Genomic DNA, 11,723 nt, shown 5'->3' with positions numbered 1-11,723 from the left:
TCCGCGCCCGGCGGCGCCATGGGCATCCTGGAGAAGATCTCGGAGATCGAGAAGGAGATCGCCCGCACGCAGAAGAACAAGGGTGCGCCACCCCCCGCCCCTCCCCCGGCGGGGCCGCACGTGCTAGCGACCCTCCTGGCGGGGCCCGGAGCCCCGCGCCTCCCGCGCCCGCCTGGGGCTGGGGCCGGCGGGGGGCTGAGGAGGTGAACTCGCCCCCAGCTGCATCCTCCCAGCCAAGGCTTTGTCTACCCGGGGCTTAAACACCTCCAAGGACGGGCAGTGCCCACCTCTCCGGGGCGCCTGTCCCTGTTTCGGAGCCTCTTAAAGCAGCCCCTCCCTTTGTTTCTGCCTTTCCTGCAGAGCCAACCTGTCCCCGGGGGCGAAACGGACAGCAGATAGTTAACGCAGCACGGCCCGTTCCGCGCTTTTACGTCCCAAATACTCGGCGTGCTCGGAGGTGCGGTGCCGTCCCTGGCCGCTGAGTTTCTAACCGCTGGGTTTTTGTGGGGGGGTTTCAGCGACGGAGTATCACCTTGGCCTGCTGAAGGCAAAGCTGGCCAAATACCGAGCGCAGCTGCTGGAGCCCTCCAAGTCCTCTGCGGGGAAAGGTGAAGGCTTTGATGTGATGAAATCTGGAGACGCCAGGGTAGCGCTGATCGGCTTTCCCTCTGTGGGTAAGGTCAGTGAGTATCAGAGTGGACCGTCTGGCACGACGCGCCGCCCCCCACCTTTGTCATCCCGTCTTTCTCGGCTTGTCTCGTTGCCAGCTGCGCTCGCTCGCCCCTCTGTGTATTTTAACTTCTCAAAGGCTGGTCACAAATGAATGGGGAAGACGCGACTCGGTCTCTGAGCCTTGAATGAATAAACCTTGGGGATGCTTCCTTGTTCTTGTGCACGTCATCCCCCACAAAGCTGCTTGATGGAGCCCTAAACCTTTCTGTTTGTTCCCATTCAATGCCTGCACCACTGACAAACGCGTGAGACTTGCCGGGTGACTGACATTTTAAAAGCAGGGTAGATCTCCCCCTTACAGGCTAACTAAATACAATGCAGAGAGAGCACAAGCTTTCCTGAGCTCAAGTTTGCTTCGTCCGATGCTGTGAAAGGACAGCATGGAGCAGAGTATAAAGTGCTGTGAGCGATCAGTACGCGGCAAGGGGGGAAGGGGGAGTGCTGAGAGGCAAACAGGCAGTGAACCTGCAGGAACAAAGGGGTCACAAAAGCTGATCCAGGTAGTCAGCTAAGAATACGTAGTCTGTATTTTAACCATTCGAGTCTGACCCCCTGCATAGGCAGGAAAGAGTGCTGGGTCTAGATGACCCCAGCCAGGTGCCTATGATCTAAAGAACATGCCGAATGTCCCACCCCTCTACACTTCCCATACCCCGTATAGTCATAGCACATGGCTTTGAAAACTAAAGTAGGTTCCTTCCCAGTTGGGTCCGGCAGTTAATGATGCACATTTTTGCCATCAGTCTTCACACAGTCACTGGAGCTACTGGTGGTTTATCTGTTTGAAACGCTGATCTCTTGCTTTTCAGTCCACGTTCTTGAGCCTAATGACCTCCACAGCCAGCGAAGCTGCCTCTTACGAGTTCACAACACTGACGTGTATTCCCGGTGTCATAGAAGTAAGTGCAATTCTCTTACCTCTGACATGGTTGGGCAGAAAATTGTAAGCGTGTGGAGCTGCGCATGTGTCTGTGCACACGTACGCCACTTCGACCTATGGAGGCTAAGATGCAGATGCATCCAAAGGCCCCTGCTCCACAGCTGACTGCTTCTGGAAGCTGTTGGAAAGCCCTTCATCGTCAGCCGTATTGAGTCTCCTGGAGCTGTCCATGCTGAGTCAGCGCTCTCGGAGGCAGTGTTCCTCCTCCAGGACTGACAGCCTGCCTTGCAGACATGGCTTCTGCAGTTAGACTGACCATAGAGCAAATTCAGATCCTCAGCTGAATTTTTTTATACCAGCTCTTGGTGCCATTGACCAGATGGCTGGAAGCCTTGACAGATTTGTTTTTAATGATGCTTTAAAGCAGGCAATCTGTGCTGTAATCAGTTTGGAAGAGAAAACAGGCTGGCTCCTATCCTTCAGGGGTTTTATTGCTGGTGCCCCAACCACCCATCGGGTAAGAAAATTGTAAAGAGCCTTAAACTGAAAAGCATCTGGAGATAATGCAGATGCAGGGATCAAAACTGGAGGGGAGTTAAAGATCAAACTTGATGGCCATAGAAGCAGGAACATGCTCACAAATCTGAGCCCCCTGCCTGCCTTTGCTATGCTGCATAGTTAGATCGCTTAGGATTTTACTGCTGCTGCAGATTTGCCTGCTCCAAAAAGCAAGTGACCTTTAGCCCTCGAGCAGAAAGAGCACTTCTGTTACTATATTGCATTAGAACTTGTGGCATGATTTAATAGCTCTGAATCCAGCCAGGGGCAGCAGTGTTCACTTAGCTGCTCTGACTTGTTAGACCAGTGATTATCTGGCCCATGGGCTCCCCCACGAGTCCAGAAGTTCAGCGGTGGGGGAGCGGACACAGCATTAATTGCTGCAGCTTCAGAGGGAGGGGGAAGTGGAATTTCTGTGAAGCTATCAAAACGGTTTAATGGTCAAACCTCTGCAAATGTTTTTCCTACTCCAGGGAGCTGTGAACTGACTGAGCCAGACTGCGAGTTGCCCTCTTCCTGCTGCAGCTTCCTTGATTTCATACATGGGCCTTTTGTTTAACTCCTTGCTCAAGGCTAAAAAGGCAGGGGTCTTGGAGGGTCATGTTAAATCTCCCCTCTTTCTGCTTCTTCTGCAGTACAAAGGCGCAAACATTCAGCTCTTGGATCTGCCTGGGATCATCGAAGGAGCCGCGCAAGGTGGGCTGGCACTGGCATTATGGTCATTAGCATGTGTGAGTCCCCCGTGTTTCCAGACTTGCCAATTCGGCCCTGAATTCCCCCAGGCTGACAGCCGTGGGGTCTTGGATGCAAGGCACGATAGCTGCAGAATTTGTGGACACACAGAAGGCTGCATACCTTGCCAGAGATGCTGCTTTCGTAGTTGGCTGGCTTCAGGTCCAGCATTCACCTTTTGGCAGGAGTGCTAGTCTTGCTGATATTCAGGAAGCCATGGGTATTGGTCACTAGAGAGAGAAACGAGGAGGGGCTGAGGGGTAAATTGAGCCAAGTAACAGGATTTAACTCTCCTCTCTGGGTTTTGTCAGGGCTAGTTTGTTTCCTTGACTTAGGAGAAGGAGTTAATCCTGCTTCTCTCCTCTCCTTCTGCAGTGTCTAGTGGAGTCTTGTTAGATGTATAAATGTGTCCTGATGTGTGGTTCTGACTAGAGTGGTGTTTGAAAGGATGGAGGGTTATTGACTCTGTCTGGTCCAAGTGTGCATACAGCAGATTGGCACTGCGGCTTGGAGCTGGGTAGCTTGTCTCTCACGTGGGAGCAGACCAATGCATGTACGCTAGGCATGTGTACACTGTAGTCAGGGGCATCGCTGTGGATCGTGTGGACATGGGAGATAAATTTCAACCAGCTGTTTTGGTGCTGATAGCAGAGCTGTGACAGCACAGAGCTCAGCAGCGGCTGGGTAATGCCCTGGCAGCAAGCCCATGCTGAGCTCCCTGCTACAGCTACACCGCCACCTACTTAAAAGCTACCTCTGCTGTATCTGAACACTGCAGCCACCCCTTTCGACTGCCACATGGGCATCCCCCTGGGAGAAGGGGTCATGTCTGCTGGACTTGGCATGCTTCCCCAGCCTGCTGGCAGAGGGAGTTGTAGAGCATTCAGCCTGTACATCCTTTTCTTCCTGCTCCCACCCAGTGTCCAGCCCCTTTAAGGTCTATCTGCGCTGTTCTCTCTGCGGGTCTAGGCTTCAAGCTATGGCTGGTGTTCTTGTCTGACTGCAGCATGTTTCAGTCCACAGTCATTCCCAAGGGTCTTAGCCCTGTCCACACGACACCCGCTCACCCACCAGGGGATTACAGCCAGCATAGGGATGTAACAGCACAGTTCCTTTGTGGTATCTAAAAAGTTTCATCTGAGGAAGCCTTTGGGTTTCATAAAGCTGTAGCTGTTCTGCCCCATTCTCCTCCCCACAGTATAACCTTTTCCTTCCTTTGCAGGGAAGGGGAGAGGCCGTCAGGTGATAGCCGTGGCCAGGACTGCAGATGTTGTCATCATGATGCTGGACGCTACAAAGGGTGAAGTCCAGAGGTGAGGGCCTGGAGTGCTGGCTAATGGGCTGCTTTCTGCAGGACCAGGCCATGTAGATCCATGGAGAATGCCAGCTCTCGGACATGTGGGCTGTGCATGGGATGGAAAAGTGGTGCTTGAGACCTTGGGTGGAAACACCTCCTAGGTAACTTGGGGGTAGCATTTATAGAGCTCAGACTTTGTGGTTGGATGTTCATTAGCACAAGGCTTATGGATCATGTACAGGTGTCTTTACACCTTCCTACCTAGGCTGTAGTCCTTGGGTCCTGAACAGATTTTATGCTTCGGGGGAGGGCCCCTGTCAGGGTTGCAATAAAGATCCAGGTGAAGGTGCTCCACACCAGAGCTCTTGTCCCTCTTGCTGGGCCGAGCCCCGTGTAACAGGAGCTAATCCCCGGTGTCCCTGCAGGTGTCTCCTGGAAAAGGAGCTGGAATCTGTCGGAATCCGCCTGAATAAGAGCAAACCAAACATCTACTTCAAGGTGAGGCTTTTCAGGTGCAGTCTGTGCTGTGCTCTTCCTCTCCCTTGTCTCCACTGAGCGGAGGGGCTCTAAACTCTGGCTGAATGTTTAAGTTTCTTTGTTCCTTCGTGCAGCCAAAGAAGGGTGGAGGCATCTCCTTCAACTCGACAGTCACACTGACCCAGTGCTCTGAGAAGCTGGTGCAGCTCATTCTCCATGAATACAGTATCCTTTTGCACAGAGTCAGGCTGGGGCCACCTCAGTTGGCTGAGATCCCATCCCTCCGATTAGCAGCTGGCTGGGCAGAGATAAGCTAGGATGAGGGTCTGATTGCATCTCTGGTGCTGACTGCAGAGCACATTGATCATGATGATGTGGTGGCCAGATACAGTATTAAAGCTCGTGATGATGGAGTTAAGAGCAGTAGATCAGGGGAGAGGAAGCCTGCCCCTCCTCCCCCACCACATACCCCTACGTGGCACCGGTGAGTCAAGCCTAAGCAAAGGCTGCCCTCGTTGTTGAGGCGAGTGAGTATTTTCTGCCTTAACGATGCCCACCTCAGAAATCTTCAATGCTGAGGTCCTGTTTCGAGAGGACTGTACCCCCGATGAGTTCATCGATGTGATTGTTGGCAACAGAGTCTACATGCCGTGCCTATACGTGAGTATCCCAGAGACCTCCTGATTTCTGTATTGCTAGGGGGCCCTAGAGATTGAGGCTCCTCAGTATCTAATGTCCCTGACCCTGAATATGCCTTATTTTGAGACAGTTGGGTTTGGGGTTCATGGCAGAGCTTCTGTTTCACAGGATGCAGTGTCATGTACTTGGTGCCATCCAGTGCCCTCTTGCGGCTGGCCATGTGGTTGATGTAGCCAGCTGTATGCCTGATAGCCGCTCTCATGTGGGACAGGGGCTTGTGTTTTGGGGGCTGAAAGTTTTTTTTCGGTTTGCCACTGATGACCATAGTGTCTGGGCGTATCCAGCTCTGGTAGGTAACAGGTGCACCGCCCATCTGGAGAGCTTCGTTCGATAAAGTTCTGCTACTTCTAATTAAAGCCAGGAGGCTAAAGAACAAAATGCTCCAGGTTGATAAAAATATTAACATAGGAAAAGGTATCAGTTCATTCAGCATCTTAGTTTCTGACCACCCACCCCCTCGATGATGGGGAGGGAGTCGTGTTCTTATGCTGGGCCCTGGCATCTCCTCGTTCAGTGGCTGGCAGTGCAGCTCCTTGTATGTGCGCTAGTGATGGCCTTTCTGAGATACGTGGCATTTCCTTTCTGAATCAGGTTTACAACAAGATTGATCAGATCTCCATGGAGGAAGTTGACCGCCTGGCTAGGAGGCCCCACAGCGTCGTGATCAGGTATGAGCTTGCCGGTGTGCTGAGCTGTCCATTTGAGGAGCTCTGCTCCATTGTTATTAACAGGTAGGCAATGGCTTCCTACTGTGAAAGAAGGCAGACGCAAGCTTGAACTAGCCGGGTCTCCTGGCTTATTCAGTAGGACCTGGCACTATCTCTGTCTTGGGGCCCTGCCACTTCCAGGCTAGCTTCCTTTTTGAAAGCAAGGTTTAGTTCCTCCTATAAGTTCTACCTCTGCTAGGCCTGCTGGAAAGCTTCCCCTTGTCACCTAGCACTTCATAAGCTTCTCAGCAGGGTTTCTATGGACTCCAGAGGAGAGGGGCAGTAGGAGTCAAAGTGTTGGTGGTGTCTTGCAGCTGCGGGATGAAGCTGAACCTAGACTACTTGCTGGAGAAGCTGTGGGAATACCTGGCGCTCACCTGCATCTACACGAAGAAGAGAGGACGTAAGCCAGCATGGCAATTGGGAGTTTGGCAGGGCCCTTCTCCAAAGCCCCAGTGGCAGCTGGTGCCCAGCTCTTGCTGGCTTTCGGGGGCGTTGGGCACTGCACTACCCAGATGTTTCTGCTCTCCTGGGGCATCGGCAGTGGGTCGCACTGTCCCCAGTAGCACCACAGGGAACACTGCTCCATTCAGACCCAAACTTACCCCTGTCCCTTCACACCTCTTGTCTTTGTGCCTCGGCAGTACAAGAGCTGAAACGCAGCCAGGTTTTGCCCTGGGGGGTTTTTGTCTTGAACCAACCTCTCCCCATTTTCAGGGTCCCTCCTAGCATTAATTAGGCAGCAGCCTTAACAAGATCAGTCAGGTGGCAGGAGGAATTGAGGGGAGGGCTTGAGCTGTCCATAACCAGTGCACTGCCTGATTGCGTTGGCTTTTTTAAAATCTAGCTCTTGGCTGAGTGGTGCTATTCTCTCCCTCTTGTTCTGTGCTGTGTAGAGAGACCAGACTTCACAGATGCCATCATTCTCCGGAAAGGGGCTTCCGTAGAGCACGTGGTGAGTAAAAAGATGTTAAGAACATACTGACTCCAATCAGATGTCCTACCCAAGCCTGGCAGTTGGACTCTGCATTTTAAAGGTGGTCTGTGACAAGCCCTGCTGCATGCGATGATGTTCTGTGGTCCTGCCAGCTGTCTTTAGTGTGGCCTACCTAGTAAGATCCATAATCAGGAAGGAGATCCTTAAGAGTGTGACCAGAAGAAAGGCAACAAAGCTGCAGTAGTACGCTTACCTACTTCCAGGGCCTTGCTCAATGGAGCTACTGCTGCAGTGCTTCCTGTGGGAATGTTTTGTAGGCTGTGATTCTAGTACATTTGTTTTATTTTGGCCACAATCAGAAATACCCCTCCCGGGCATCTGTTGTAACGTAGTGGGGACCCGTTGTTTCTAGCACCGAGATGTTACGTGTGGAGTGCCAGAGGGACTAGGAGGCTTGTAAGATGTTGACAGGAGTTCCAAATCAGATTCTCAGCTGGTCCCGTAACACAGTGATGGGCAGGCTGTGAGAACCTGGATAAAACAGAAGCCAGAATATAGCGAAGCAGCAGCATCATTTAACTCTGTCCGTCCATCTGTCTTATTGCAGTGCCATCGGATCCACAGATCGTTAGCCAGCCAGTTCAAATATGCCTTGGTGTGGGTAAGTGTTTGCCAGTCACTGACTTCGATTTCCTTGTGTCCCCTCCTGACACGTTCCAACCCTTGGCTTTTTTCTGGTTCAAAGGGAACCAGCACAAAATACAGCCCTCAGAGAGTAGGATTGACCCATATGATGGAGCATGAAGACGTCATCCAGATTGTGAAGAAGTAGCCCTCTGAGCTTCTGTTCACCGGTGCCTGACCTTGTCCATGTCTGGAAAATCAGAGCTGACTTCTCGTGACCACATCCAAGCCGGCAGCAGGCTGACATGCTCCAGAGCCACCAGGGCTTCAGCAAAACTTGTTCCATGAAGACCGGGAGAGACGAGGAAGATGCTAGTAACTGGCGGGGCTGGGGGCAGGGAGGGTTTTCCCACCTGGGGACATTTCAGGCCAGGCAACTCATTGCGTCTCTGGATGCTGAACCACGGAGCCTGTTCTTTTGCAGCAAAACTCACGCCCACAGCTTTCTACACCTTCATGGACTTCACGTGTGTCCATGTGTTGCACCTGCCAGCAGCTCTGGTCAGGCAGAAACCTGCATGCAGATGCGACTTTGCTCCGGGGTGTTGATGCTAGACAGGAAGTCCATCGCCTCCCATCTGCACCTGCTTGTGTCTTTTAATCTAGGCACACATTTAAAGTGAGAACAAAACTGCCCCTTCCCTGCTCCTCTGATGCCAGCCCCACTGCAATTCACAGCTGTTCCAGCTTCCTCCTTCACCATCTCAGCAGGTTGGGGCTCCCGTTTCTCATGTCTGAGAGAACTTTTGAAAGTCCCTCCTTATCAAGGACACTTGTTGGCCCTGTGATGCGGCTTCTAGGATGCCCTGCTCCATTCCATTCTGCTGAGATGAATAATGAAACCCATGGAACAAACACATCTGCTTTTCACCAAGATGCAGCAGGGACATCTAAGAAGAGCTCCAAGGCCTGGAGAGCCTTCACTTCTGTCCACATCATAGGTCACAGAGCTGCTGTTGGGGATCCCCTCCACAAGACAACTCCCTCCCACATGTTCTCTTTGCTGCCTTCTTCCCAGATACTAGAAAACCTTCTGTCTCCCAGTCATGCGTCGACTCACCTGAATTCCAGCCAAATCTGTTCAAGTTTGAGGAGTGTCTGTGCAGTGGGGTATATTTTTGGTTAAAACAAATAATGCTGCTTCTTGGATGGAAATCTTCCCTCAGCCATCTGAGGCTCTCTGATCATGCCGTCTCATTACGTCTCATTGCTGAACAGTTTATAGTGCCTGATAGAGACTGGCTCTTTCTCTCCATGAGCAAGAGCTTCCAATAGCTTTGAGTTACTTTCACAATAAAGCGACTTTAGTCCAACGCAGGATTCTTAACCATGACTAATTTGGTAGCTGACCCATTCCCTCCTTTGTATTCTTCCCCCCCTCCCCCCCAGCCGATCAAGGACGGAAGGAGTATTTTATTTGAGAGAATAAAAGTTGCTATTTCATGTGAGCTGGTCTGCATTTGCCTGGAGTCAATGGGTGTAGAAATGGTTGCCCTCCCACCCTTTGCTCTGCTGGGAGGCAGGGGGCTATGCAGTGGATAGGCTAGGTTAGGCATGCGAGTGCAAAGAGAAAGGGATCGATCCAAATACCGTCCAGGGACCAAGCCACAAGGGTGACTGAGCTCTGCCTGCCACCTGTCCCCTTAGCGGCTTTGCTCACCCTTGCAGGACAGAGCGAGGCTGGAAGGGAGTAATTTCCAAGTGAGCTGCGTTGTGCCTGAGCTGGCTTCGTGCAGCTGCCTCCTGAGTTGTGTGGGACACTGCCCTCACGCCACCTGCACCTGCAGTGTCTCCAGGGCACGGTGCCATCCTCGTCCCCTTTGGATCCATGTGCACTTTAGGTTGTTGGTGTTGGACTCAGGAGCAGGGGGAAGGCAGAAGGGGTATGCTGAGTGCGTCCAGGATGCAGTGAGGGCCTGAGGCCTGGTCCCTTCCACCAGTGGCTGTGCAGGTCTAGGCAGGCAGGGCTGTGTGATGGACTGGATGTTGCTTCTATAATTGAACTGAGTCAGAAATTGTTTGCAAGGCAATAAGAAGGGCCTTGGCTTCCACCTCCATTCATTTAATTCAATGAGAGGTAGGTGCAGCCTCCGGTGACTTGCCTCACGGCTTCGGTGATCCCATCTGACCTACAGCACGGGGACGTATATAACCATCCCTACCCGGCAGCGACAGCTTAACGGCATCAGCTGCTGGCAGGGTCACTGTGAGCAAACGCTCTGTGTGGATGTGGGTACAGCAGCCTGGAAGATTTACTGCTAGGAACAGCTGCAGGTCTTCCTGATGATGGAGGTGCCCGTAGGCGTGGGGCTGTCTATTGTAATCTGCAGTTAAGCTCTTGCTTTTGGAAGGATCAACATCATAAATCTTGGCTGTGCTGTGCTGGGGGTGCACCAGGGAGCTTGGGGGAGTAGGGAGGGGCCAGGGCCAGGGCCTCCTGCCTGGGCACAGCTTGGCATTGGAGGGGCCCACATGCCCAGGTCCTTAGCCCCTGGGGAATTTGAATTTGGGGCCCTTGGTGCTTCACAAGGCATTGCTCTCCAGGCCTGCAAAGGCAGAGGCTGTGGTTGTGCAGCCAGTTCTTGCTGCTGGCTTGTCCCCACGCAGCAGTGCATGACTGGGGGAATTTGTCCTTTGGCCGGCTGCTGTCCAAGCCTGGTGCAGAGGCCACCAAGCCCCTTAGACGCGCTCGGAGCAGGGCAGCACCTCCCAGGCTGCTGTGATATTCCTCCCATAGGCCTCCCATGCGCTGCCTGCACGCTGACCTAGCTGCTCTGTGAACAGCCTTGCAGGGGAGACGACTCTGCTCCCTGTTCCCAAGCCTTTCTCTGCAGGCAGCAGCTGTCGCCTCGCTGCCCTGAGTCACTGGAGAGGCACTGTACGTTCCTTGTACCTCTGGCCCTGCGGTGCCTTCCCTCAGTCTTCCAGGCTCACGCAGGCAGGGATGGGACTGAGCAGCCTCCTGCGCTGCTCTCATAGGGCAGAGGCAGGTAGCGCCTCCTATACCCAAGGCCCCTGTTTCCCCCTGGGAGCAGCTGGGCTCCTGCCCCGCACCTCCCCAGCTGCTGTGTTGCTCCTGGCCCCCAGGAGGTCTGCAGGCAGGACTGGCTCCCCCGCGCTCCGCTCATGAGTGGAGATGAGAATAATAGCACTCATCAAATATGCATGGGGTAGCAGCAGCAGCCGGCACAGCCACCAGGCCAAGGACGTGGTTCCCCGGCACCGGTGGCTCGCGTGCCTTGCCAAGAGCAGCTCCCGGGGGCTGCAGCCTGAGCAACCCAGGGATGTACAGAGCCAGAGACCCCGGTGGCTGGTGGGTGAGAAGCTAGGCAGACCCAGGTGAGTGCTGGAGCTGTTTGGGGAGGGGGGGGCCTGGCATTAGGCTGTGCAGCAGGACAGTGTGGATGGATTGGAGGCTTTGCTCAGCCCCAGGTTGGCGGATGAGCTCGGTGCTTCGCGCTGGGCAGGACTGGGATATGAGGGCCTTGCACAGGTGCCCGGCATCCTGCCATGCGGCTCTCTGCCCAGCAGCTCCCTGCTGTGAGCTTCCCCAAGAGGCCTGGCTTTGCTAGGGAAGGAACCTGGAAGCCTGCAACAGGCAGCGCAACCTCCCCACATCCCCCGAGACCAGCGTGGGGGACGCTGAGAAGCCCCTCTATAGAGACCCAGCAACATTATCCCAGATGTCGGTGCCAGCTGTCGCGGCCGAGTCCCAGGCCGCTCCAGGGCCCAGGCAGGTACCGGGGTTGGGGGGAGTCGGCTGCTCTCTAGGACTAAGGCAGCCGCTCCCTGTGCCATCCCTGCCCCTCCATTGCACAGGGGCAGAGGAAGCAGAGGGGCCTCCTGCCTGTAACCCAACACGCTGGCTGCACACGTTGCAGGCGCAGGGAGTGCCAACGCCCAGCAGCACCTGCAAGCAGGCAGCACATGGAGGACGCCCCGCCAGGCATGGTGCGAGCCAGAGCCGTGGGTCCTGCCCACGGGGGGAGGTACCATCCGTGGGGGGCTGGTGGGGTGCTT

General features: G+C 54.0%; 1 protein-coding gene across 2 annotated transcripts; it reads left to right on the top strand.

Moving 5' to 3' along the window:
* Positions 1 to 9,151, top strand: DRG2 (developmentally regulated GTP binding protein 2). Of its 2 annotated transcripts, none has more exons than XM_025204590.1 (13): positions 1 to 82; positions 361 to 679; positions 1,542 to 1,631; positions 2,806 to 2,866; positions 4,125 to 4,215; positions 4,625 to 4,697; positions 4,811 to 4,901; positions 5,239 to 5,336; positions 5,967 to 6,043; positions 6,397 to 6,485; positions 6,979 to 7,037; positions 7,627 to 7,680; positions 7,765 to 9,151. In XM_025204590.1, the coding sequence occupies exons 2-13, from the start codon at positions 626 to 628 to the stop codon at positions 7,849 to 7,851; spliced, it is 924 nt and encodes a 307-aa protein (XP_025060375.1). In that variant the 5' UTR covers positions 1 to 82; positions 361 to 625; the 3' UTR covers positions 7,852 to 9,151. The 2 variants fall into 2 exon arrangements, with proteins under 2 accessions (XP_025060375.1, XP_006023971.1); XM_006023909.2 differs by having other exon boundaries at positions 7 to 82; positions 519 to 679.
* The last annotated feature ends 2,572 nt before the right edge of the window (positions 9,152 to 11,723 follow it).

This window comes from Alligator sinensis, unplaced genomic scaffold (assembly GCF_000455745.1).
Source record: "Alligator sinensis unplaced genomic scaffold, ASM45574v1 scaffold402_1, whole genome shotgun sequence".
Classification (NCBI taxonomy): domain Eukaryota; kingdom Metazoa; phylum Chordata; order Crocodylia; family Alligatoridae; genus Alligator; species Alligator sinensis.
Note: the sequence above shows the minus strand (reverse complement) of the source record. Positions and strands in the feature narration are given on the sequence as shown.

Bases quoted from the DNA above. Each gene is read 5' to 3' on its own strand.
- DRG2 (XM_006023909.2), top strand. From the start codon at position 19: ATGGGCATCCTGGAGAAGATCTCGGAGATCGAGAAGGAGATCGCCCGC. The intron at 83-518 runs GTGCGCCACCCC...GGGGGGTTTCAG, and splicing joins CCGCACGCAGAAGAACAAGG to CGACGGAGTATCACCTTGGC. The intron at 7,681-7,764 runs GTAAGTGTTTGC...TCTGGTTCAAAG, and splicing joins TCAAATATGCCTTGGTGTGG to GGAACCAGCACAAAATACAG.